At 54.8% G+C, this 26,963-nt stretch overlaps 1 protein-coding gene across 1 annotated transcript in view; it reads left to right on the forward strand.

Annotated features, from left to right (window-relative positions):
• The window catches only part of Rbm19 (RNA binding motif protein 19), an 87,260-nt gene that overhangs the window by 19,779 nt on the left and 40,518 nt on the right, over nucleotides 1-26,963 (forward strand). The window contains exons 17-21 of the mRNA XM_028753916.1: nucleotides 4,431-4,600; nucleotides 4,749-4,809; nucleotides 5,832-5,911; nucleotides 7,667-7,722; nucleotides 8,289-8,405. Coding sequence (XP_028609749.1) covers nucleotides 4,431-4,600; nucleotides 4,749-4,809; nucleotides 5,832-5,911; nucleotides 7,667-7,722; nucleotides 8,289-8,405 — 484 coding nt within the window. The remainder of the gene's footprint in view (nucleotides 1-4,430; nucleotides 4,601-4,748; nucleotides 4,810-5,831; nucleotides 5,912-7,666; nucleotides 7,723-8,288; nucleotides 8,406-26,963) is intronic.

A 26,963-nucleotide genomic window follows, 5' to 3' on the forward strand; every position in this document is an offset into this window, starting at 1 on the left:
CTGCCCAGAGTCATCCTGTGCCCCCTCACCTCTGCCCAGGGTCATCCTGTGCCCCCTCACCCCTGCCCAGAGTCATCCTGTGCCCCCTCACCCCTGCCCAGAGTCATCCTGTGTCCCCTCACCCCTGCCCAGAGTCATCCTGTGCCCCCTCACCTCTGCCCAGGGTCATCCCGTGCCCCCTCACCCCTGCCCAGGGTCATCCCGTGTCCCCTCACCCCTGCCCAGAGTCATCCTGTGTCCCCTTACCTTGTCCTGCACATTGTTCTGAAGGTACCGCCAGCTCTCCCATCCCTGTAGGGTGAGGACCTAGAGTGCTGGGGACCAGACTAGGATTTCATAGGCGAGGAGGAGGGGGATGGGCAGGCTTTTCTGCAGTGAGCCGCTGTTCCCTGCGTGGGTCCCAAGGGACAGGAACAGCGTGTTTTATCTCCCCGAAACCAAGACCCTCACCTCCAGATAAAGGGCTGTGAGTCAGGGGAGGTCCCACCAAGCTGCTTGCTGCTGATAACAGGCTGTCGCTGTGGGCCTCACAGGAGCTCTAGTGGGGAGGGGCAGGGGAATCCTACAGCCTGCTTCTAATGACGCCCCCTGTGGCCGCCTGTGACTGGCTGCCATTGTGCTGACTGAGGTGGAAGTGGTTTTTCCCTGCCCCTCCCGGTCCCTGCAACCCACCTGCATCTAGCTGCTCACCCCCCATCCGCCCTTGCCCAGCCCCCCACCTCTCTTATCCCTTCCCCCTTCTGGTTCTTCTCGCTGTTCTTGTCATCCATTTGGGTTTCATGGTGCCCAGGTTTTTGTCTCTCCTTTGTCTCTCTACTTAGGGCTAAATCCGAATCATGTTTTAAGAAGACCTTGTCTTTACCCCCCTGGCATGTAGCCTTTTCCAGCCTCCCTTGGGCCGAGACACAGGCCACAGCAGGGCTGGAGGCGAGGTATAAGGTAGGGCCAGGTCCCCGGATGTGGGTGCAGGCAGGCCTTCTCAGAACTCCAGGCAGTGGGGTGGGGGGCATCGCTCCCTGCCTTGTGCCGTTTTGCCTCTAGAGTTAGGGGTTCACAGCTTTTCCTCCGACGGCCTAGGAGGACCCGCCGAGCAGTCTGCAGTGTGCACGGGAGGGGTGAGGTTGCAGATGAGGACAGTCCTCGATGCTGTGGCAGGCCAGTTCCCTGGTCCCTCCTTGGTTTCTCAGAAGCTCTATTGCTGCCCTTCTAGACAGTGAGGGAGAGGGAAGCCTGGAGACGGGGCCTCACACCACGGCAGTGCACATGTGCAGGACTCAGAGTCTGAGCTTGGGTCTGGGACTCCACAGCTACACCCCACTGTAAGGGCGGTTGCCAGTCCTGTGTTCCAGGCACAGGCTGAGTGTGACAGACATCACTATCCCAGGCCCGGCCCCACAGTTGGTGAGCTCCCCTCACATCTGAGACACACAGACCGGAGCCACTGGAGGAAGTGATTTCACAGTGAAGCTGGGGTTCTATAAAGAAGAAAGTAGAGGGAAGTGATAGGGACTAGCCAAGTCCTTTGTAACACCCGGCAGGAAGGGCCCTCGGGGAATGCTTGTGCTGTGACCTCACGGGGATCCAGGAGATGAAGAATGAGCAGGCACATCATGTGCAAAGGTCCCGTGGCAGGTGCTGGTTTGGCAGGTCTGGCAGTCAGCAAAGAGGCCAGAGCAATTGGTGTGGGCTAAGCAGAGAGAAGCCAGGGATGAGGTGTAAGAAGCTGACAAGCCAGGTGGGGGACCAGCAAGGAGGTCAGTTGGTCAGTCAGTGACAGTATCCAAACCTGTGGATGAGGTCATGGGCTCATGTGCTTCCGAACAGCCCAGTGCTGGGTGCCGGAGTGTGTGCATACACATGTACTCTGTGTACGTGTGTATGTGTGTATGCGTACATGTGTGCATTATGCCTGTGCACTGTGCCTGCTCTCATTAAACACAGTGGACTTAGGGTTCTGTTGCCGTAGAGACACCATGACCATGCTAACGCGTGTAAAGGAAAACCTTTAATTGGGGCTGGCGTACAGTGTCAGAGGTTTAGTCCGTTACCATTACTGTCGTGGTGGGAAGCATGGCAGCATGCAGGCAGACATGTTGTTAGAGAAGGAGCCGTGAGTTCCAGAGAATTCTACGTCTTGATCCTCAGGCAGCAGGAGGAGACTGTGAGCCACATTGGGCAGAGCTTAAGCATGGGAGAACTCAGAGCCCACCCCCACAGTGACACACTTCCTCCAACAAGGCCACACCTCCTAAAAGTGTCACTACCTATGGGCCTATGGAGGCCATTTGCTTTCAAACCACCACAGCCGTACTGGAAATGGGGTGCTAAGGTAGGATTCAGCCACCAGCCCCGGCACAGCGAGTGTGGCAGAACCAGTGTGGCCTGCATATGTCTCATAGCCCCATGGTTCCCCCCCCAAACACCCCCCAGTTTCCCCTCCTCCTCTCCAGTATCCCCTGGCTGCTGAGATTCAGGGAGGCAGGATGAGTGTAGGGAGGCTGGTAGCCCTGCCTGGACTGTGGGAAGGTCTGCCACACCACAGTATGGCCTGCATTTCCTAGTGTTGGAGGGTGTAGGTTGGCTCATTGGAACTGTTCTGGCCGGGCAAGCTGCACACCCACATTCTCAAATGTCCCCTGCCTCCTGAGGCTGGGGCCAGGAGCAGTTGACCAGCCGGGAGGGACCGCAGCTGACCAGCCGGGAGGGACCTGCCCGCCTTGGATACTACCTAGAACCTTTCTCAGCTCAGCCAGTGGCTAAAGCAGAGTTGCCTCCCTGTGATCATCCGAGCATGATCTGTGAGACACAGCTGAGGGCAGAGTCCTAGGTGCACATGCCAGGGGCTGTCAGACTGTCCCCTGGATGCTGCTAGAGCTAGCTGAGTCCAGACTGGGGACAGGAGGTGGGCAGGGTCAGTAATGTGGTACAGGCCAGGGCATGGAGCGTGAGGCCAGCAAGCTAGTTCTTTTGCTGGCCCCAGCTGAGTCTGAAGGCCAAATGCTCTTACAACTTAAGTCATAAGAACTGATAAACTAAAATTTTTAAAAAACAGCTACATTTTTCTCTTCTTGTAAACTCCACCTTTCTGACCATACTGAGGTGAGCTCTCCAAGTGTCAGACATTGGGCAGTACCAAGAAGGGACACTCACTCCAGCAGACCTCCTGGGCCATCGCCTTCCCGACTGTTCTCAGTGAAATGTCTTTCCCAGCCCTGATGAATCCTCACACCAGCCCGAGGCAACCTGAGATTGAGGGTGCAGGTGCAGAAGGCTCTAGAATGTTCTGTAGCCTCATGTTTTATGATGTGGTACCTCATGGAGGTGGTGGCACAGGCATCAGAGATGTCAACAGCCTCCATTGTCTGAGGCTGAGGTGAACTAATGAGAGGGAGGGACTGTCATTCTGCATCTTCCCCAGGAGCTGCCGTCCCGTTGTCCATCCTGAGTCACCCTTTTTTCCTCGGCCTTGCCTTTGCGAGTGCAGGCAGCCGTGCTGTGTGGCATTGCTGGAGACAGGGCTTGAATCCAGGCTCTGGGCCAGGCCCACAGAGAGCTGAGGGCACAGCTGTATTTCCCATGGTGTCAGGTGACGATGTCACTGTGTCACCCCCATCGGGCTTGTGTGGGTGGGTTTGTGGGCCTCACCGTTACAGCAGGTGTGAGTGGGGCTGTCAGAAGGCTGGGGGGATGGACGGAGCCGAGCACCAGGAAGTCCCGCCCACACGCAGAAGCTGGACTGAGGGCAAAGGACAGCAGCCGTCAGTTGGCCCACGCACCCTTTCTGGTGTTGGCCCACCAGGGCATGCATGCATTGCCCTGACAGCAATGCATCTGGGGGCTTTGGGTCCAAAGCCTTGGGCAGAGTCATTGACATCGATCTGTTTTCGACCCTGCCCCACCCTCATTTTACAATTTTGAGAGATTTCACATTGGATTTTTAGTTTGAAAGTTCATCAAGTACCTTGGTGGGGGGGGGTGTTTGTCTGTGATTTTGAGGAAAATAGCATTCTGCTTAGGTTCATGATTGAAGACAATAGTTGATAATGGTAGTTTATGTTCACGTTAAGTCAGTGTGGTCAGGCGTGTTCAGCACTCCCAGTTCTGGTCTGTGTTCAGTATTCTGTTCTCTCTCAAATGGGGCCTACAGCAGGACATCTGTGCCTGCCTGCCTGCCTGTCTTACACACCTCTCTCTCTTCTCCCCTCACCCCCACTCCCTCTCTCTGACTCCATCTCTCTCATTTCCCTTCTCCTCTCCCTTTCTCTCCCCTCCTCCCCTCTCTCCTTCCCTCTCTTTCTTTCTCCCTCCGCTGAAGCCCAACAGCGCCTCAAGACCTCTTTAATCTAGCAAGTTTTGTGCTTGAAGTCCTGAGATGTCTGTGAGTTTGCAATATCACCATGTAACACACTGGTTTCTCTGTCGACGGCCAGTACTAGACCCAGAAGGTGAAAAGGCTTCGGCTGAAGGAGCAGAGGCCTCCACAGGCAAAATGGAAGAGGAGGAAGAAGAAGAGGAGGAAGAGGAAGAGGAGAGCATCCCAGGGTGCACTTTGTTCATTAAGAACCTTAACTTCAGCACCACAGAAGAGACACTGAAGGAAGTGAGTTGGGGAACAGAGGGCTGGGATGCAGCCTGCGGCCTCCTGGCAGCATCACATCCACCCCCTTGTTCACCTCAGGGGCGGGTCCTCATGCAAGGGAACAGTGGTGGCTGCGCACTTCCTGGTGACAGGGGCCTGTCTTTTGCAGGTGTTTTCCAAAGTGGGAACTGTAAAGAGCTGCACCGTCTCCAAGAAGAAGAATAAAACAGGTATTTATCCCCACGACCCAGCAGGAGCACTTCCTGAAGGAGTGTGTGAGGGAGGGAGTCGGGACCCCACCATGGCATCTCCGCCTCCTCTTCTGGTTTCCAGATGTCACCCTCCTCTATGGTGGTCCCTGGCCTGCCTCAGGCCTCCTGCTCTTTGGCAGATCCAACTGACATATTGGACCCCTTCCTCTAGAATGTTCCCTAGTAGTGAGCGGCTTTGAAACAGTCTCATGGGGCAGCAGTATGAAGCTGGAGCCTCTGCCTCTTCCCTTCACCTCTGTGTTCTGGAACTTTCCCAGGTGTGCCAAGAAATGGCTGACCTTGGACTTTCCATCCTGTTTTCCAAGGGAAATACCCAGAAGAATAAGTTCTAGAACATTCTACCAATGCATTAATCTTGTGCCTCCCTGACCCGCAGGCACCTAGACCTCATGCCTTTCCTTGGTCCCAGGGATTCTCCTGAGTCCTGGCGGACCACCTCCTGGCTTCCTGCAAGGGCTAGGTAGGGCCATCCCCATCCGGAGTCTTCTTCAGTTAGGCAGGATTGGTGGGGCTAGCGTGTGGGCTGGCCCAGCATGTTCCTGAATAGTAATGGACAGCTATGGTCCTGCTGGGTGTCTGTCAGGCAGGTTCCAGGAGCCCACTGGTGTAGCCATGGTCACCCTGTTACTTCCCACTCCCTCTGAAGGGCAGATTCTGATTAGGAGGTGAGCTATCCAGTCAGTCATCCACTAGTTAATAGCCAAGGAGACCCAGGGAGCAGCCATGTTGCCCCATTTGGGATTCACCTTAATGCTCGGTCCTAGGTCTCTTAGCACGAGCTAAGTCTTGTTTTGAAGGAAGAGGGGTGTGAGAAGGGAAGAGAAGTGGAGGCCCACCAGTGGAGTCTTCCGGAGTGGTCGGCTCTGGTGCTGGGCCCCGCCCACTGTGGCCTGCTCTGGTGCTGGGCCCCGCCCACTGTGGTCTGCTCTGGTGCTGGGCCCCACCCCACTCCCCTCCCTCTCCCTCTTTCTCTCCCTCAGGAGCGCTCCTCTCAATGGGGTTTGGGTTTGTGGAATATAAGAAGCCAGAACAGGCCCAGAAAGCCCTCAAGCAGCTCCAGGTAAGATGGGGGTTCTGGGTCCCCATGGTGAGAACAGGGCCCAAGAAAGAGTAAGGGCCTCTCTCACCCTCCATGGCCACTTTGACTCACTCGTTCTTTTGCCGTGATTCCAGCATGCTTACTCTATTTCGCAGGCTCTTTATGGAGCGTTCTAACCCACCTGAGCCTCACGTAAGCTTGGCTCTGACTACAGTCCCTAGACGCAAAGCTGCTGCATTAGCAAAATGACCCCGGGAAATCCCTCCGATATCCCAGGAAATACAGTGAGTGGGGCTGTGTACACATGCAGACCCGTCTGTCTATCGGACATTCTCTCGGACCATGACTAAACCAGATGCGCTCGCTCCTCCCTCTGCTGGGAAAGACAGGCTTCAGACCTGGACAGATGCATAAGAGCACAGTCACGGAAGTCACGCCTCCCCCAGGGGATGCCGCAGAAAACACAGAGGGCTCCTTAAGGAGGTGACAGGTGACCAGTACCTGTCATGACAGACGTCACCTGCTCAGAGCTCTGGGAGGGAGCAGCTAGGAGGTGGGGACGGTAAGTACAGAGGCCTATGGCAGGCCTTCTGAGGCAGGAATGAGGAATGAGCTCTGTACGTTTGAGAGGCAGAGAGGCCAGCCTGATGAGCAGCATGGGGACAGGATGCTGGGACAGAAGGAAGAGGTGTAGACACCCAGACCTAGGTCCTTTGAAGGGCTAGCACCAGGCCTGAAGGCAGCAGAAGAGCGAGCTCTGACTGGAATTTTAGGAGTGTTTCTAGAGCTGCTATGAAGAACACACATAGTCTAGGGGTAACTGGGGAACCCTTGAACCCTTCCAAGACCTCACCCTGCCTTAGACCAAGGAAAAAGTTGAGAGAGGGAGAAGAGGAAAAGGCAAAGAGGCAGATTGTGATCCTCCACAGCAAGAGAGGAACTGTGGCCTGTGGCAGCCCTAGAGGGACTTGAACCTTGCTTAAGAAGAAAGCCACAAGGCCAGTACTCAGGAGGACCTCTGAGTTCCGGACCAGCCTGGTCTATATAGCAGGTCTTGGGCTAGTCTGATGTATATAGTAGACCCTGTCTCAAGAAAATAAAGGCAGAGCTCTCTGCTGTTGCCAGTCGTCGGGTCATGCAGGGCAGAGGACACAGCTCAGCGCGGGCCCTGTGAGGTTTTATCTTTCGTCTACTCGAAGTCACACTGCGTTCCTGGACTTCGTGTCTTCATTTGACTCAAATTCAACTCTGAAAATTGTGGTCCATATTTTCTCTTTCGTGATTCTTAAGAGTTGGTAGCGCTGCATTTGCACGCATGCCATGTGCTCTTCTATGCACGAACGTGTGTGTACATCACTGCCGGGGATTGGGCGTCCAAAGCCCCACATGATGTATTTCCTGGGATATCAGAGGGATTTCCAGGGGTCATTTTGCTAATGCAGCTGCTTTGTAAGCCGGGGACTGCAGTTAGGGCCTAGCTTACATGCGGGTGGGTTAGAACTTTCCATAAAGAGCCTGTGGACTAGAACGAGCGCTCTAGCTAGACCTGCAGGCTCCTCTCCCTGAGCGTGCGTCTAATGGTGGAAACGGCTCCCTGAGTGGCCGGGAGGTCCGGGATGCCTAGGAGACCGGGTCTCTCTGGCCACCTGCTGGTCAGCTCTTGTGTTAAAGCCATCTCTGTCCTTGGTTCTCACCAGCCCCTCTGCCTGGGACAGGCTGGGTGCTAGAAAAGGTGAGGGTGAGTTAGTGACCAGGCCTGGTCATTTTGTGTTCTAGGGTCACGTTGTGGACGGCCATAAGCTGGAGGTGCGGATCTCCGAACGGGCCACTAAGTGAGTCCTGAGATGTCTTCTCTGTCCTTGGATGGGTGACAGCTCTCTATGTCTGACCTTGGTGCTGATTGTTCTGGTGTCTTACGGTTCTTAAATGCGCCCCCCCCCATACACACCCCAATTCCTCAGCCACTTGGGGTTCTTCCCAACTAAGGTTTCACGTGCCAACTTTGATACCTGCTTCCCTGTCTGACTGCCCCAGTCTGTGTCCATCCCCTGGGGAGAGAGCTTAGACATGTTTTTATAATAAAAGGAACAGCTAGGGTTGTAGCTCAGGGGTAAAGTGCTGACCCAGAATGCCTGAGGCCCTCCCTCATGGGGTTCCTTCTGATGGTCCTTGTTACAGGACAGCAGCAATGGGCTACACTATTCAGGGGAGAAGATAACTCTGGTCCCTGTCACCCTGAGTGGGGGATTGGCTGACTTCCTCTGCTTTCATCCGGCCCCTTCTGTAGGCCACTTGAGAGGACAGGGAGGGGTTTTGTGTGGGAAGGTGACAAGATTGGTCTAGGTAGAAGCAATTGGCAGCCCAGATGATGTAGTGTTTTTCCCCCACCCCATTCCAGGCCTGCCGTGACATCCACTCGGAAGAAGCAGGTCCCCAAGAAGCAGACGACCTCCAAGATCCTGGTGCGGAATATCCCCTTCCAGGCCAACCAGAGGGAGATCCGGGAGCTTTTCAGGTAGGTCCTCATACTGAGCTGTGGGCACAGCGCCCCGTGGAGGCTGGGAGGCTACTCAGGTCTTGATTTCGGTGCTGTAAGCCCCACGATGGGCCTTCCAAACTTTGCCCTTGATGCGACTTCCTTAATCTCAGAGATTATGGTGCAAGAGTGCCCTGGTCTCCTTTCTCAGAGGCAGGAGGATGGCTGGATGTGTGCCTGTACCCTAGGGCTGTCACCAGATATCAGGAGAGACAGCAATTCTGGTGGCTGCATTCTGTGGTTCCCCTGTGGGATTTACCGACAACCCTCTGTGCAGGTTTTGCTCCAGGAGAGTCAGTTCTTTCAAGGTGGGGCCCAGGCACTGGGACTTTCACCTCAGGTCCCCAGAGGACCCTGTTTTCCTCATGGGATTGAGTCACCAGTCTCAGTTGCTCTCTGGGGAAAAGCCATTTCGGGAGGACAGTGAACGTGACATACAGAATACAGGCCATGGTCTGTTAGTACAGGATGCAGTCTCAGCTTGGGACCCAGGCAAGTGACGAGAGTCAAAGACAACCTGGCTGGGACAGGGACAGAGGTAGAAGCTTCAGGGCTCTCCTTCCCAGGCCATGACGGCAGGCAGGAGCCTGACGCAGGAGCCTGGCCGTCGTCAGGCTCATTCTGCTCATGGTTTGAAAGGTGGTCCATCAGTTTCAGTTCTTTTTCTCCAACCTTTTAATGTTCTCTGTATTACTTCTATTTTTGCACCATGTGCATGCAGTGCCTTCAGAGGCCAGTGGAGGGCGTCAGATCCCCAGGATCTGGAGTTACAGATGGTTGTGAGCGGCCACGTGGGTGCTGGGCATGAACTCAGGTCCCCTGGATGAGCACCCAGTGCTTTTAACCACTGAGTCAACCATGTCTCCGGCCCTCCGTCATCTGAACTCTGACAGTCTGAACCGCACAGGCCTCAGGCCGGCCGCCCCCACGTGCACAGAAGAGCAGTGTGACGTGAGTGGCTCTGCACTGAGTCTCAAGTTGGAGGAGACTTTTCTGTGATCCCATGAGAGGGCACTGTGTCCTGAGGGACCCCAAAGCACGTGTTCTCAGAACGTGAGGTGGGTGAGTTCACTCCACCATGCCAATTGCTAGGTTCAGCTGGGGTCTTAGAGAACTCAGGGGCCTCGAGTCCCCTGTGTCCTCTGCTGTGCTGAGGTGCTGTCCAGGGAGGAGCCGTGTCAGGAGTGTCTGCCTTTGCCTGTCACTTTCTCAGGTGGTGTGTCTGGTAGAATGACCTGTCTGCGACTTGCAAGGCAGACACCAGCTACACGACACATGCTGAGTTGGAGAGGGAATTATCTCTGTGAGGCCTGTGTGTTTCCTCTTGCTGTGAGGTTAAGAGATGAGCTGCTGCTTGGGGAATCGGCTTCAAAACCCATCCCTTCTCTCCCTGCTCTTCCCCATTCCCTGGGCTGGGGGCGTTCACCGCCCTGGTCAGCCCAATTGATGCTGCATGCTATCCCCTCCGATGTCTGAGCTCCGGTACCTGGTAACATGGGTCACATTCGGGGGTGAGGGGCCGTTTTTTTTGTTTTTTGTGTTTTGTTTTTTCTGTACCCACATACAGCACATCAGGCAAAAGGAGAGGGAGTGTCAGCTCCCTGCACGCCTGTGGTGCTTCTGCTTTTTTTTTTTTTTTTTAAAAAAAGGGAGTCCAATCTCATAGCTGCCGCATCAAAAGGAGTTGCTAAAAACCGTGCTTGTTGATCAGGAACCTCGTCCCTCGGAGATGACAGTGTCACTGAGATCCACAGTGTATTGGGGATGACATTTATCCAGGGAAACAAAAGACTGCAAGGCAGGAGAAGGTGCTTTGTTTGATCTGTGTATTATGCTTCCGTTTTTAGTAGACAGGGAATTAGTGTCTGCCGAATGTACTTACATGTGGCGTCTCTTCCCCTCCGCCATTGTTCTGAGCGGTCATAAACCCCCTGAAGCTGGAACCGTCCTGTACAGGCTCTGCCTTGCTTTTGTTAGCTTCCCAGCGATTGGAGAGCTGAGGCCGATCACAGTGGTGGACAGCAGGGGTCACTGTGAGACTTCCCAGGGATGCACAGGCCGCTGATGCCTCTGCTATGATTCTAGACAAAGCCACCCACCGGCCAGCGAAAGGTCACCGACTAAGGGAAGGAAGGCTTCAGGGTTTGGGAGAGCTGGTTGACCTACTATGTCAGGCAGGATTAGGGGTCAGGGAGGGCTTTTCCTGGTACATACACTTGAAATCACAACCCATGTTTCTGGTGTGTGCCTGTGTGCTGGGCTCTGTGCCTGCTGCCTGCCATGCCAACAGGCTTGGAGCTTGCAGCCCTGGCCATGGGAGGGCTTCTGCTGTGGCCAAAGTGAACTCAAGGCCCAGCCTACTCAAGATTGCATGTCTAAGCTGGCCATGTGGCTTTCAGGACTCTGAACAGAGCTTGGTCTTGTATATCTGGTTTCCTCCCAGGTTTAGAAGGACTTGTCCGCCCCCCTCCCATCCCCCAGTTGTCTTAGTGGGGACATCGGTGAATGTGTGTTTGTATGAGGTACTGTGCTAGGACCCCAGGGAAGGCACCTGTGTCAGGAGTGTCCTCTCTTCTGCCACTGTCTGCAGAGAACAGGGAAGAGGCTGTCGGCTCTGAGAGGGAGCAGTCTCAGTGAATGGTGACCGTGATTCCATCACCAAAACTGTAGGGACAAGATTTGAACCCCAGAGTCTGGCGCCGGTAGAACCTGTGTCTTTACCCAGGAGGTTCTCTCTAGCTTTTCTCATTGTCTTCCTTTCCCTGGGTGCGTGCCTCTCACACCGCCATTCCCTCTCTCCCATCAGCCCCAAGGATGCCTGGAGGACCCGACTGCCCAGGCCTGTCACCCCTGTGTAAGGACCAGCAGGGTTGCTCAGAGTGTGTGTACCTTGTGTGTGTACACACCGCAGCTCAGGTCGCACAGCTGCCTGAGCCATAGGCTCAGCTGCAAGGGCCCCATTGTCTTCCTTGGGGCTACCTTAGCAGGAGTCCCTAATTTCAGGAAAAGCAGAATCGCCCTTCCCAAGAAGGAGGTTCTACAGGGCTGGCCTTGTGGACATTGCGGGCTGCAGAGTCACACAGACACCACACCTGATTTGGTGTCCATTCTGAAACCTGGTGCATGGTTTTCACGGGGCAGGGACCTGACAGAGGTACGGCAGGACGGTTAGGATGTTTGGAGGCAGAGCAGTTGTGACGGTCAGCCAGCTGCGGTTTTCTTGTCTGTTGGAGAGGAACCGTAACTTGGCTCCTGCTACCTCCCTGCAAAGGGCATGGCCTGGGGAGGGATGGACAGACAGACAGGAGAGAGGATCCCCACCATCATTCTCAGTCTGATGGGCACAGCTCAGACTGTGCTTCCCAATGGTTCCTTTCCCCGAGTGACTGCAGCATCTTTGGGGCCTCGCCATCCTCACTTTGGGGTGGGACAGGGAGCATGCCCAGCCATAGGCTCCCCTTGGGTTGCTGTGGACTTCACAGAACCCTGTTTGGCTTGAAACTTTGAAAGACTAGTATCAGGAGTCCACGGTGGGAGGGAAGGCCTGGGTGGCAGGCAGGGAGGATGCACGGCCACAGATCCCCTGGGCAGTTTCTGCTCAGAAGTTTTCATTCTCTTCTTGAGGTTAAGAAAGAACACTGTCCCTTTCCTGTCTGGTTAGAGTGTGCCTGCTACACTTCCCTCTCTGCCCCTTGTCTATAGGTCCTTAACTTTGCCTTCCTGGCCATGGACACAGGCCATCTGTGTGAGGAATGACCTAGCTTCTCCCTTGCCTTCATACCTGAGAGGTGTTCACTGGAGCTGTCCCAGGCCTAGGACTGGGTATCTTAGAGAACACCACACTGACGCTACAGACTGGATAGCTAGCAGGACATCGTATAGAAACGGAGCCTAAGCCTGGAGGGCCTGAGTGTTTTCCCTGGTCCCCAGCCAGTCACCACAGAACCCAGGTACATGGCTGTTCTGTAGGAAGGCCCTTACTGTTGCCTCCGTGTCAGTCCCAGACAAGTCCCTTTCCTCAGTCTCCTCTATAAAGTGTTCCTTATTGTTGCCCACCCTCCCAGAATGCAGAGCCCTTGGGATGTGGAAGTTGCCCCACAGAGGCAGGGCCTGTGTCCCTCCTAAGACTGGCTGTTGTAGAGTGTCACTGTCGCCTGGCTCACTACAGCCTGAGGTACCATTGACCAACTGTAGGCCGTATGTGGCCCAGATATGGTTTATATGGGTTGGCGCACAGTGGTGAGCTAGGTCCTGTAGGGAGGTGCCCACAGCCCTGGTTCTGAGGATAGGAAACCCTGTCAGCCTGGGTCCCAGGCAGCTCTGCCAATAGCACTCACCAGAGAAGTTCCCTGCTCAGCCCCTTGCTCTCACCCCATCCCGCCCACAGGCACGAAAGGTCGAGCTTCTCCTGGATTTGAGACCCTGAAGCCCCTCCAGCTCCCCCTCCCTCCTTCCCTCTCTCCCTGCCAGCTTCCCCTGAGTGGAGACACACACACACACACACACACACACACACACACACACACACACACTGGTTTCCTGTATCCTAGACTTGTCAGACATGAAGACATGATGTCAGAGTCTGAGAAAGGGCCCGGCCCAGGCCCCTTGTCCTGCTCCACCGTCCCTAGGTCTGTGGCCTGAGTCTCATCTCAAAATCAGAAACCTAGGGTGCCCAGTGCCAGGCACAGCAGTGCCTCTGAGAGAATCACCGTGTAGCTTGAGGCCTTTGGCTCACTCCCGCCTGGGTCCCTTCCACTTGCTCTGTTGGCCTCTGCCCCCGTGAGCATCTGCTTATTGAACAAAACCCCACCCCAGACTAGAAGATCAGATGTCACTGGAGTCATACAGTGTGCATGGGAGCCTGGTACCCAGTGGGTATACAGAAAATGCCCATGGAGTATGCAGCCCTACTGTGCAGAGCCTTAGAATGCCGATGAAGTCCAAGTTGGGAGGCACAGAGGGGGTAAGCAGTTTGCCTAGGGTCACACAGCTCTGTGGTGGTGTAGTTAGCTCCCATTCCAGAGCCCACCATCCTCCTGGGACTGTCCCCGGAGGGTGGGGATGTCTGCTGCCTCTCAGATTGGCCAGGCTCTGGCTCCAGATAGAATGCAGGTTTTTTTTTTTTTTCCTTTTTTCTTTTTCCTGCTATTTCTTCCTCAGAGGTGTGAGCCACCTGCAAGGGTGTGAATGGGCAATTCACACCAGGCATCCAGAGCTCTTAATTACAGGCCTGGGTCTCCTGTGCCCAGCACACCTGTGGTGCTGACTTTGGGGACAGCTCAGTCTGTCCTTGTAGGCTGGTTTTCTTCTCACAGTCACCGAGACAGAGGTCCGTGGCCTCCCTTCCCTGCCCAGGACTCTGCTGCTTTTGGTCCTGGTTCCTGGCAGTGTTTTCTAGAAGCTTCAGGCTCTGTGAACTGCTCTGCACAGAGTGAGTGGGATAAAGGGAGGGGGACCTCGGGTTCCCCTGGCTCTCTGGAAAGATTCTACACCCTGGACCAGTGATGTCCCCTACCTCACAGCTGAGCCCACCTGAGCCCATCCGTACTTGACAGTGTAGGCTATATGCTCCTTGTGATGTGGGCCCCGTGGCTCCGTCTGTCTGTCTGTCTGTCTGTCTGTCTGTCTGTCTTAGATAACATCTGCAGAGAACCAGTATCAGAATGGGATTGTAGACTCCGAGTGGACATGTTTCAATCTCAGGGTGGCAAGCAAAGGTGTCTGAAGACAGACATTTGATCCAGTGACGTGCTTAAGTCAGCAGAGGTGACCAGACGCAGAGGTGTGTGTGGATCACAAGCCTGAGTGCCCACTCATCCACACCTTAGCCAACGCCCCACCCGAGACTTAGATGTCCCCACGTTTCCCAACCCTGCCACCACCCAGTGAGAGTGGCCCCTCCACTCACTTCTGTACCTCTGACAGCATGGCGTGTGTACCTAGTGAGGTCCCACTTCCCACCCCTGGGCTTCCACAGCTGCTGATGGAAGTGTATCCCTGTTGCCATGAGGTACAGCCAGGCCATCTAGGCGGGCCATGGCTTGCCTGTTTGTTGTTCTGTCTCACTCTGTCAGGAGGCAGTGCTGTGGTGTGGTGTGTCTCCCTGCGGGGCAGTGCTGCGGTGTGTCATTGTGGGGCACTGCTGCGGTGTGTCTCACTGCGGGGCAGTGCTGTGGTGTCTCCCTGTGGGGCAGTGCTGTGGTGTCTCACTGCAGGGCAGTGCTGCGGTGTGTCACTGTGGGGCAGTGCTGCGGTGTGGCGCATCTCACTGCGGGGCAGTGCTGTGGCGTGTCTCACTGCGGGGCAGTGCTGTGGTGTGTCTCACTGCGGGGCAGTGCTGCGGTGTGTCTCCCTGTGGGGCAGTGCAGACGTACGCAGGGCTGTTGTGCATATTGCTCAAGGGGCACATGCTTACTGGCTCTGTAAGTGCCACCACCAAGCAGGCTCCAGAGTAGCCCCCTTCTATGTGCCCTTAACATCAGCGTGCCAGCACTTGCACCCCTCCACACATACCCTGTGTCTAGCCAGCACTCCCATGACTTACCCAGTTTGTGGTACTCCTACTCAGTTTCCCTGTGAGAGTAGTTGTCTGATCTCTATGTGGGGGAGATGACATGGGCGTATGTGTATGCGCCTGTGTCTTTGTGGGAGGCCATTTGCCCACAGGGACCAGAAAGGCCTTTGGATCTCCTGGAGCTGGAGTTGCCAATGGTTGTGAGCTGCCGTGTTGGTGTTAGCAACTGAACCCCACCCTCTGGAAGGGCAGCAAGTTCTCTTAGCTGCTGGGCGTCCCCCTATGCCCAGCTGTCTGATCTGTAAACTAACTTCTCTTATTAGCTTTCTAATTGGCTCTGTCATTCTGTGTATTCTGGAACCACGTCCCAGGTTACAGGATCACAAGTCTCTGTGGTCCTGTGGCAGCTCAGTGCCTACTCACGCACAGCTGTCACTCAGTTGCCTTCCCTGGAGTCTCTGCCCCTCCCTGTCTTCTCATGTGAACCTTCCTGCACTGGACACAGTCCCTCTGGAATCCATTGTTGCGCCTGGCTCAGGTAGAGGCTTTGTCCCCATCCGCACTGTTGAATTAGCCTGCCTGGCTGATGGCTGTGCCCTGCCACCTGATCTCGCTCCTGTAGCCCGGCTCATCCATGCAGCCCTCACTGCGGTGTTTGTTCCCACACACTGGATGATGGTGCTCTCTGCACTTCCATTGAGTCTCTAGATCTTATTGGCTAAGGCCGTTTACGGCCCTTTGGGGAGAATGTAGCCTCTCAGGAACAGGGGCTTTTGTGTCCCCTGCACCTCAGGTCCCTGTGGCTTGATCCAGATGGCAGCTCTGGATACAGAGTACCAGCCACTTTAGGACATACACACAGCTGTGGTGAGGGTCAGAACAGAGGGAAAGAAAGTAAGACAAAAACCAAGGGAGGCACCATGTGACTGGCGGGATAGTGTGTCACACCTGGGGTGGAGCCAGTGAGGTTGGCTGTTTCTCCCTTCCCCTCTCTGTCCCTCCACATACTCTCTGGCTTCCATATGCATCAAAGAGAGCCTCAGCCAGGGCTACAATCCAGAGTCCAGCTTTTGATCCTTTTATTCAGTATTGGCATAGGTGTGGGCTCCTGGTGAGCATCCCTGGTGGCTCCCTGTGTGTTAGCTGTGAGGTTACGTTTGTTACATTTGTTACATTTGTTACATTTGTTACGTTCCTGATCTTACTGCCATGGGACAGAGCACAGGGGATAAGGTCTCCTGACCGCAGCAACTGTTGCACCTGGGGTCCCCTTTATTCCTCTACCTCTCTGGATAACGAAGGCTTGTAATCTGAGAACCCCACTGCAGAGCAAGGTGCAGGGCCACACAGTTTCCCACATCCTTGTGTAAGAGATTCAAGGCTACCCACATGTAAATCTGTAAAGGACCCCAGATTTCAGCTAGAAAATCAATACCCCAAACAGTGACAGATGGCAGTAGTGAGCTGCCCGTCAGAGGAGCAAGCAGGTGGCGTCTATGGCAGCTGTCTGTTGGGAAGACTTGAGTAGCCATTGAGTCATGGAGTGGCCATCTGTGACCCAAGAAGGCCCAGGCCCTGGTCAGTCACAGCCACTCTGGCCTTTGATCAGTAGTAAATCTACGTCCTTGGTCAGTGAGCAGTGGGGGACAGGCAGGGAGAGAGAAATCACCCCGATTTCCATATGCTGCATAAACTTTAGTACTTAAATCTATGCTAATTGATATGAACCTGGCACCCTGGAAAGGTGGAAGTCCCTAGCCTCATTGTCTAGTGTGAAAGACCAAGCACTGCGGGGCGGGGGGCATCTCTAGACCTTTCTTAGAAAAAGGATGGGGTTGTCTGGCCTCTCCTACCTCAGGCATCAGAGGTTGGCTGTGAGCTTGGAAGGAGTCTGTCATTTTCCAAGTCAACAGGGCACCACCAAGAAGGGTGACCCCAGGCCACCGCTTGAGGTCTCTGGCCCTGTGTTGGTTGAATGATTCCATGCAGTTGTTTCAGCTAGAGCAGAGAGCTTACGCTTCCCAAGGCAGCAAAACCTATTGGTCGTGGCTGCCTAGGATCCTGTGCTGGGTGGTGGGGAGACTGCCTGGGCTCTGCAGAAAGTGGCATGGCAATCGATTAGTAATGTCTGCTGTGACTGCAGGAGCAGCGGCATTGACACGAGAGCAGCCACAGTGTGCACTGGCGAGACAGCGTTCATCTGGTACAAGGGTGTTCCCACTTGCCCGTGGGGAAGCCGGCTTCCCCTCCATATGCAGCCAGCACTGGCTTGCGTCTTCTCTCTCCTTCCTGCTACGGGCAGCCATTCGCTGTATCCAGGGAAGACACAGAGTTCAGGCTGAAGTGGGGTACCCTGGGCCATGGTCCCTCCCTCCACAGTGAGCAGTTGTCTCACTAGATTCCAGTCTACACAGTGGCTGTTCTGGCCCGCACTCCCATTCATTCTTGCTGGCAGCTCACTTGTTGGAGCCAGTGCAGGGCTCTGCCTGTCTGTCTCCTGGCATCCTGGGTGCGAAAGGCAGCGGGAGCCAAACAGCTTGGGACATGTCCTTGGAGTATCTTCAGGTCTGGCAGCTTTGGGCCCCTTCTCTATCACAGAGCTTTCAAGAAAGCAGGACTCTAGGGCTCTGGAAGGGGCAGGCCCTCGCCACTGCATCACGGGGTAGTCAGCACTCAGAGGGACAAGGCCTTTTGGTTAAGACATGGTCTCCCTAGGCAGCAGATTTAAGACTTGTTGTAGAAGATGCCTTTAGCCTTAGTCCCAATATTTGGTACCACACACTTGTTAGGTCCACCTAAGCCCACAGGTCATTTCCCATCAGCCTGACTGGTGGTTGCTAGCCTCTAATGCAGTGCAGCTTCTGGATTAACACTGGGCACTGGCTGGCGCACCGCTGGCACCTGTGGCTCGTCAATATCAGTCCATGTGCCTGGCAGGGGAATGTGACCAGAGCCTCTGCTGCAGACTGCGGGACAGGTGACTTAGAGGAGGGTGGTGGCTGTTACAGCTGGCTCCGCAGGGCTGTGAGCGCAGTGCTGTGGGAGGGGCCGCCTGCACTGTCCAACCTTTGCACGACCACACAGAGTTCCCGGAGTGCACCCGAGCAGTTTCCAAGTCTTGGCCCTGCCGCCTGTCTCCTTCAGAGCAGTCAGAGTCCATGTCCATGGGACCTCAGCCAAACCTCACCAGCACTCAGCACGACAGTCTAAGTAACATAGTTCCTGGCACTAATGCCAAGGTTCTCGGTTTACCCCAGGACCTTGAGTGCCACAGTGAGCAGCTGTCTGCTCTGTGGGTACCCAGAGTTGGGAAGGAGCCTGGATCAGCTCTGATGGGAGGCTGCTGCAGATAGGGGACTGGTCTAAGGATGTGTGAGGTGCCGTGGAGCAAAGGAGTCTGGGAGCTGTGAGTGAAGCCCATGCTATCTGTGTCTGATGCTGTGCTGCAGCCAGAGGCCGTGCAGGCTCCTAGATTCCTTCCTTTTTCTTTCTGCCTTTGTGAGTTTCTGTAGTGTCTGCTGTGTCTCCTGCCTCCCCCCGCTCGCCTCCTCCCCTTTAGATGCATTTCAGAACAGTTGTTCTGTGAGGCCAGGTTTTGGGGACTCCTGGGCATTTCTCCCAGGGAGAATGCTCCTGTCTGTCTAGTCCCAGCAAGAATCAGCCTCAGATGTAGGTGGAGTGCGGTTCCTCCAGGGAACGGGCCTTGGACCCAAAGCTTCCCTATCCTTACTGTGGAGTGGGACATCCTGGAACAGCTCTGGTGCCAGGGCAGGGTGGCACTGTGCACACGAGTTCCTCCCTCTGCTGGATACAGCTGCCTCTCTGGCTTTCCCTCTGCCCATCTCCATGTTAAGGGGCTGAAAACAAGCAAGCAAAGAGGGGTGCCAGGGAGACGTCAGCAGTTCTGGGTGGGGAGAGGCTTTCCCTGTGTTAAAGGGAAAGAAAGTATGTGTGTTAGGGGCCACTGAGCAAACACGCAAGGCACACATGGTGCTCGCTCATGTGCACAGAGTGAAGAACAGGAGAAAGCATGCATAGCGGCAGTCAGTGCTGGTTCACTTGTAAGTGGCCTGGACTCCCTTCCTGTGCTGCTGCAGTGTCGCTTAGAGTCAGAGGGAAAAGCATGTCTTTGCAGTCCATATTCCTATGGCAGGGCTGCAGGAGAGGGCCTTAGAGGATTGCACGGGTTACTCAGGTTAGACCCACAGCCAGTTCACTCTCCAGTGGCTCTGTCCTCTTGTATCTTGACCTTTGAACTCTTGAGCCAGTCCCCTGTTTGAAACCCCTTGCTGTAGCCAGGACAATGCTGGTCCCTGTGGTTTCTGCCCAGCCCTTCATACACCGTCCAAACGTTCGAAATGCCTTCAGGATCCTTACCTGCTAACAAATGGACGCTTGGCTCTTGAAGGCTTTCTCCACACTCTTAAGTGAATCTCATTCCAGAGACCGTGGGAAAGTGAGCAAAAGCCACAAAAGCAGCCATAGACACCCATCTGCAGTGCCTCATGGCCCCGCCCCCTCCTATTCCCACGCACCTCCACTGTGGGGTCCGCATTAATATCTCCCTTCACAGAGAGGAGACAGCAAGGCAGAGAGGTTAAGTGACTCGCCTGAGGTCTCATAGCCGTCAAGTGGCAGAACCAAGGCCCTGGGGCCCAGGTTCCAGTCTGTACCCCTCCCCTGGCTCCGTAGACAAGTTTGATGGACGTAACCCCCAAACCGGCATCTCCCCTGCTCACGTGTGCTGAGAGCCTCTTGTCCTTCCGAGTGTATGCTTAAAAGCCTCCTACAGTGGCTCGGCTTGCACGGCAGGCTCCACAGGCCGAGCCCACCTTCGCCGGCATTCACTGTTTAAGTAGCCGGGTGACACAGGCCGCTGGTGGAGAACACACATTGTCACACAGGTGGGGAGGAAGGGAAGTGTTCCCCAGCACAGGCTGGGAATAAAAGCTTGCAGAGGGAGGAGGAGAAAGCGAGCTTAGGAAGGGGATTCCACCGAGCTCCTCTTAACATAGCCAGACCGCCATGCCAGCACAGAGCAGTGTATTAAGAAGGAGAGAAGCACCATCAGTGCACTGTTTCTTTTAAAGCCTGAGACAGCGCTAGACTATTTTCAGAGGCACCTTTTAGCCTCCTCCAGCCCTGTCCATGACAAGTAGAGGGTCTCCAGCAGCAGGCAGCCCTGGCCTTGGGGAAGAGCTGTCTATCCTACCCCCAGGACCTGCTTCCTGAAACTGGGAGCCCCGGCCCTCCCTCAGAACAGTGGGAAAGGACTGACTATATGCCCTGTTGCTCCTCCCAGGGCTCATCTGTGCCTTTCTTATCTGTGTGAGAGGCTGGCATCACTGAGGGAGAAACAGGCCAGCCTGGCTTTAGGTGACAGGGGAGACAGGTGGGCGATACTCGCCCTGGGAAACAGCCGTGTGGTCCTCTTTCTTCCTGGGGTTTCAGATGCAGCCTCCCCTCCCCCCACATAGTGAGCAAAAAGTACCTCATGGATTCCTTCCACGAAAGATTCTAGCTATGCATCAAGTATATCTGGGAGGGACAGAAGCATGTAGCAGCCTGTGGTAAGGGGATCTTGGACCAATTCTCAAGACCCTTTCAGGGGTCAGAGCATCTTCCCCAGACATTCATCCAGGCCTGGCTGGCCACTTGGCTTCGTTTTTTTTTTCTGCCAGCCTCCCTTCAGAGGCCAGAACTGCCCTGTAGTGTCCCCCGGCCACAGCTAGGACTGGTGGGCTGCAGGATCGTCCGCGCAGTCACACGCAAGGAATCACTCATTTGTATCTCATTTTCGAGTTATTATCGAGCTGCTGGTTGAGAGAGTATTTTGACAGCAGCTGTCAGCAAGGTGCAAGTGGCTGCCATCGCCTGCGATTGGCTGAAGACACCTATGGCAGTGCGCTGAATAATACCCCAGCCCCCCCTCCCCTTCCACCCACCCACCAGGAGAGGCAGGGGAGGAGGGAGAGCAAACATCAAGAGGAGGAGGGAAAACGCAGGCTTCATTAACATGTTTCTGACTCCCACTAGAAACAGCGGCCAAAAAGGCCCCGATTGTATCTCATGTTTTATTTAATTTATTGTATTTGAGGTTTGGGGCAACAAGGGAGGTGGACGAGAAAAGCTTCTTCCAAACAACCATTTAGGCTTGTCAGAGCTCACTGATTGAGTTAGCGAGGTTTCCACTCCCGGCCTCCAGCTGCCAGGGCTGTAAGCCAGTCAAACCAGGGGTCACCAGAAGCCCCACATCTGGGAGTCAGGGAGCCTAGAGAGGAGGTGCCTATGGTAAGAGAGTCCTCGCTGGTCCACCAAACAGCTTGAGATGGAGGTGACCATGGAGAGAGGGACCTGCTGGTCCACCAAACAGCTTCCTCATCACCCCTCGCTGCTTAGCTGAAGCTCTGGGGAACGTGTACACTTTCACATCTCTCAGAGGCTTCTCTCTCTCCCTGCATGGTAGGGAATTGCACCGTGTGTGTTTCCTTCCGAGCTCTGCGCACCCAGGCAGGGAATAAATAACGCTTCACATTCGCTGCCTTCTACCCAAGCAGTTGAAAATTCCCTGTTTGTTTGGTCGTTGGGTTTGTTTTGTTTATAGGCTTGGGGGAAAGAAGTCAGCAGTACCAGAAGGCAGATGTGCGGTGCCGCAGAGGCAGGCACGCTCTGCCTTGCATTGAGGACCCACGGGGGCCGTGCTCCAGGCTGAGCACTGCAAAAGAATGTAATCTCAGCGAGCCAGACGATAGAACCATGTGTCGTCCTTTTTCCTTCCCTAAATCCCCAGCCCCACTCAGACTCCCTCATGGGGGCTAAGCTTCCCTTCCTCCGGGTTTCACCTTCTGCAGCTGGGCCTGCTGCTGGCTTTTCCTGGACTGTGGATACCATAGAGCTGAGAGCTGTGGTCTCAGGATGTGACATTTAGCAGTGTCCAGAACCATCAGTGTTGTCACGACTCAGAAGGTGCTTACTGTGAGTAGCCGAGTGCTGTGTGTCCTCCAGAGTGCGGGACACGTGAGGTTGGCGGCTGGTGGCACTCTTTGCAGGGGACAGCAGTGGAGTAATAGAGGCAGGCTTGGAGTGGAGAGACAACTTGTCATGTGCCCAGGGCGTATTCTGCATGAGTGGGTGCCCACCCAAGACTTGCCAGTAGTGTTGATAGTCATGCGGCAGCCCAGACCGGCCCCACAGGTGCCCGCAGGCCCTCTGGGGGCAATGCCACCCACTGGAACCTCGGTTTTTCAGTTACTTTCTGTCTATTGTTAGTTCTGAGCTAGCCTCGACTTAGAGAGGGGAAGACAAAAACATAAAGTGAAATCCCAAACCTGCAGCAAAAAGCAGAGCCCTCATGGAGGGAGGACGGGAGGGAGGGGAGTGCGAGGGGGGAGATGAGGAGGAGAGAGCTAGGGGGTTGGACAAGGAGGGGAAGGAGGAGGAGGAGGAAGAGGAGGAGGAGGAGGAGGAAAGAATGACAAGAAGCTTGGCAAAGATACAGTAAGAGGAAGGACGCCATTGTGTCTAGAAGGAGCCTAAATCCAAGAAGACAGCATTAACTCTGCTTAAGGCCTTGCACCTTAGACCCAGCAACCATGGAGATGTGACCTAAGACCAGGCTATAGCCACGAGATCTTATCTCCAACAAAAAACAAGAAGCCAGTCCTAATAGCACAGGCCAGCGACTTGAAATTATCTCAGCTACTTAAAAGGCTGAAGCAAGAAGATCCCAAGTTCAAGACCTGCCTCCTGTAAAGCCCAGCATGTAAAAAGCTGTGGTGAGGTTCAGTGTAGAGTGCTCCTGTGAGGCCCCAGGTGCACCCTGAGCACCCCTAAAAGCAAAGTCAGGACTGAAAAACCAGACTAGCTATGAACCGGGAACTACAAGATGTTGCGAAGCAGAATCAGAGAATCTTGGGTGTTGCTTCCTGGGAATTGTGTTCCCTCATTAAACGGGTGGCCCCACAGTGTCGTCTCAAAGCCTGTAAGTTCTACGGACTTTTTACAAATAGCAACAAAGTTCAGTCCAATAATTCACTCTCTGCTCATGTCAGCCCCACTCCTCCTCTCCATCCTTCCTCCATCTCCAGCTCTCCGCCTTCCCTGGTATACCGTGGATGTTCATATCGTGTCCCACGGTTTAAACACCAGAGAGCTGACTTCTAATCCCTTACCACTCGGTAACTCCCAGGCACAGCAAGGGTAACAGGGTTGTCCGGAGCAGGGACCGGCTGGCTTTTCTGAAAAGGGCAGGTGGTGACAACAGTAGTTACAGCTCATAAGCACAGGGGACTGGTAGGAATGGGGTGTGGCTCTGCGGTGAGCTTCCGCTATAAGGAAGTTGAACCTTTTTCCTTTGGCACACAGCATTCTTGTGAGAGTTATTCCCCCCCTCCCAACCATTCCCCAGTGTAAAAATGGCTTTTCCTGGGGCTGTGTAGAGACAGACAACAGGCCTGCTATGTCTGTCTCCGGACCACCCCTGATCTAGGTGAATGGTGGGGACATGGGCAACTTCTCTGAGTTCTGTGTTTTCCTATCAGAGGGCCACTATTCTCAGACCCTCTCTGCCCATGTCACCAACCTCCAGCTGTGACCTCGCCACCCAATGCCAGGATCACTCCTCCTTGCGCTTGGGACCTGTCTTCCCTGGATTCACACGCTTTTCTCTCTCTCCTTTGTTCAGTTTGTGAGCTGCGATGCTGGGCCATCACCTCAGAGGAGCCTTCCCTGGCTGCCCTGGTGGCCCAGCCACCCTCGCCTCCTCCCACAGATGGGCCTCCATGTTCCTATTTCTACGCCCTTGCTTAGCACATCATAGGGGTGCGTCACGGGCACCCAGGAAAAACAGTCAGCACAGATGGGTGGAGTGGGGTCCCTCTACCCCATCTTTCTGAAATTACCATAGAGTCACGGGTATGAAAGTCAGATCCCTGAAGCCCCTTGTTGGCCGTGCCCTGTCAGGTGCCCACCAGGTGTCTGCCCTTCATCAAGGGCAAGGGACAACCGCTGACGAAGGAAGGCTCTGTGTTCTGTCCCAGCCGGTCGTGCTACACCTCCATGCAGATCCAGTCCGTGTCCGCCTGGCACAGGAGACAGAGCCAGTCGCAGCCCCGGGCCTTACTTTTTGTTTTCTTAGTCTTTTAAGGAGACTTGGTCGTAGGTGCCTGGCTCTGTTCCTGGATCCAATGGTAAAGCTGAAGGTGGATTTGAAAGGCTGGGGCAGGGGCATGCTGCCTGTCTGTCTGTGTTTTCAGAAATAGATAAGCTACAAGAATGCCATAAAAGTTCATGTGCGGTTTACTCTCTGCCCGTGCATATGTATGTTAGTTTCTCTGACCCACTGAGGTGGAAGTTCTAACACACGAGGTTGAGCTTCATCCCTGCCCCCACCCCAGTTACTTAAGCGATCTTTCTAATAAAAACACAGTGCCTTTAAAAACCATATTTTGTACAGTTATCAAAAATCGGGCCATTCCCACGCCACGTTGTGGTTGCTCTGTAAAATGTAAAATGCTGCCAGCTGAGGGAATTATACCCCCATCCGGCGGAACCCATGTTGCCTCTCATCCTCAGCTGAGGTGGCTGTAAATTAGGAAGGCAGCCGCCTCCTCTCTTGTTTCTCATAGCTGAAGCAGTTGTGACAGGTACCAGCCGGTTGATCTGAGTTCAAATCCCGCTGCAGCCTCTGGCGGCCTGGGACAGTGTGTCCCTATTTTGTAAAGATTTGAGGTGTATGTGGCTGAAGGCCTGGGAACAGGATTAGGCTACTTGGATATCAGCCTGTCACTGAGCACAGTTTTGACCGTGGGTGCGTTGGTGTCTCCAAGAGCTTGTTTCATCCCTTGGAAATGAGCATCACAGTGGACTGGAACCAGCATGGCTCTGGGGGGCAGTGAGGATGGGACAGGTTCTGTAGACAGAGGCGACTGACAGAAGGCAGCCTGAGGACTGACAGAAGGCTGACAGAAGGCAGCCTGAGGACTGTGCTGCTCCTTGTCTCTGGTGCTGGGGCCTGATCCACCTCAGCTGGCTGCTCCTGACCCTCCCCACCTGTGCTCGGCAGGGCCCTCCTTCTCCCTCCCACCTGTCCTGGCCACCCTTACCCCTAGGTCTGTAGTGCTCAAGACCCCACATGCTGGCCACAGTCTGCTACCATAAGCTCACTTTGGTGGCCTGGGAGCCTCTGGGCAATCTGTGGGCCACCATTCTCCAGGGACTATGGCCTGTCTTTCTTATGTATCAATTAACTCTCCTTGGCCGAGACCACTACCCAAGAGAAGGTCACCTGTGGAGGAAGGAACTGTTTGCCTGTAGAAGCTGCCATCAGTTTAGTGGGCAGAGGACAAGCAAGGCTCTGTGCTCACGGCCTGGAGCATCTAGACAGAGGAGGGAATTCCAGGGCTAGCTCACTGTCTTCCTCTCCTCTTTCTCCTCTTTTTGTTCAGCCCAGCACCCCAGCCCGCGGGGTTGGGGCCACCCACATTTAGGGTGGGCCTTCCCACCTCAGTTAAACCTTTCTGGAAACACCCTCACAAACACATCCAAAGGTATCTCCTAGGAGATTCCAAATCCAGTCCATTTCACGAGGATGACCATTACAGAGGAGGGAAGGGGTGGCCACAGGCTCCCAGCACCTGTCCCCTTAGGAAAAGACACTCCAGGCTCTGGGTGGGAAGGAAGACGCAGCCCCTGTAGACTTTCTGAGTCACCTGCTGTCTCCCTCCTGTAGCCGTGATCCAGAGGGCATTCCCCACCTCCCACGGTCCGGGTGGAAAGGATTCTCACTCTTCCTCCCCACAGCCACGCACCTCCTCTGGCTCTGAGAGCTTAGATTCTTTTTTGGAGGTGGGGATGTGAAGCCACATAACCCCTGTCCTCCTCCTCCCTCCCTCCCTCCCTCCCTCCCCACCAGATCGTTAAATTATTCCACAGGAACCAAAGCTCTGAGGCTAAATTACCACAGCGCGTATCATGGCAACTGTCCCCATCTCAGCTTCTGCCACTTGTCTCTGCGGCCACAGCAGCAAGAAACTTGCTGAAGAGAAGTCATTATCGGGGGGGGGGGGGGGGGGGAGGACAAGAGCTCCTTGCTCCCGCCTGCCCCCCACAAACTGATTAGATCAGCACCCCATCAGGACAAGCCGTGTGTGTGTGTGTGTGTGTGTGTGTGTGTGTGCATATAACAGGTTGGGAGAAGAATGGGGCCTTTGAGTTACCCATATAGATTCCCAGCCACTCACTGGTGCCTACAGACTGAGTGACATTTGTGATATTCACAGCCACCATGTTCTTACAGGCAAGCTGAAGGTGGGCCCCAATCTTGGCTGACTTGTACCTTTATCTGTTTCTTGAGCAACTGAGCATGCGGCGAGGCTGTGGGGACCTCAGCGATGGTTGGGACAGTGAGACCTACAGTCACAGAGCTGGCACGCAGGTGGGATGTGGGTGCCTGGAGGTGTGGCTTGCTGGGCAGGCAGTATCCCTGAGTGGCCTTGGCCCTACACCTGCAAAGACAGGCAGGGCTGGCAGAATACCAGGTGGCCCGGCACAAGTGGCTCTGTCCCAGATCCTGTGACCCCAGAGAACCTGGTGCCATTTGAAAGATGTTCCCCATGGCACTAAATATGTCTGGGGCCAGAGAATGAGCCGTCTGTCTTTCTGTCTGTAGGGATCTCTGCTATGACAGTGTTCATGTTGCTTTTTTTCAAATACAAATGACTCTTGGTTTTGGTGGTGCTGGGGCTGGACCCGCAGCCCCTGAGTGCTAGGCAAGCATTCTGCCACTGAGCCACACCCGCAGCCCCATCCGTGGGAGAGCCTAGGCAGGTGCTCTACCACTGAGCCACCCCCTCAGCCCCTCACTGGGGAATTCTAGGCAAGGACACTATCCCTGGGCCACGCCCCCAGCTCCCCTGCAACCTTGTTCCTGTGTTTGTTTTAAGCTCTCTGGCCCCTGGCTCTCCCTTCCCCCCTACACACACACACACACACACACACACACACACACACACACACACACA

Source organism: Grammomys surdaster, unplaced genomic scaffold (genome assembly GCF_004785775.1).
Source record: "Grammomys surdaster isolate TR1022 unplaced genomic scaffold, NIH_TR_1.0 125976, whole genome shotgun sequence".
Classification (NCBI taxonomy): domain Eukaryota; kingdom Metazoa; phylum Chordata; class Mammalia; order Rodentia; family Muridae; genus Grammomys; species Grammomys surdaster.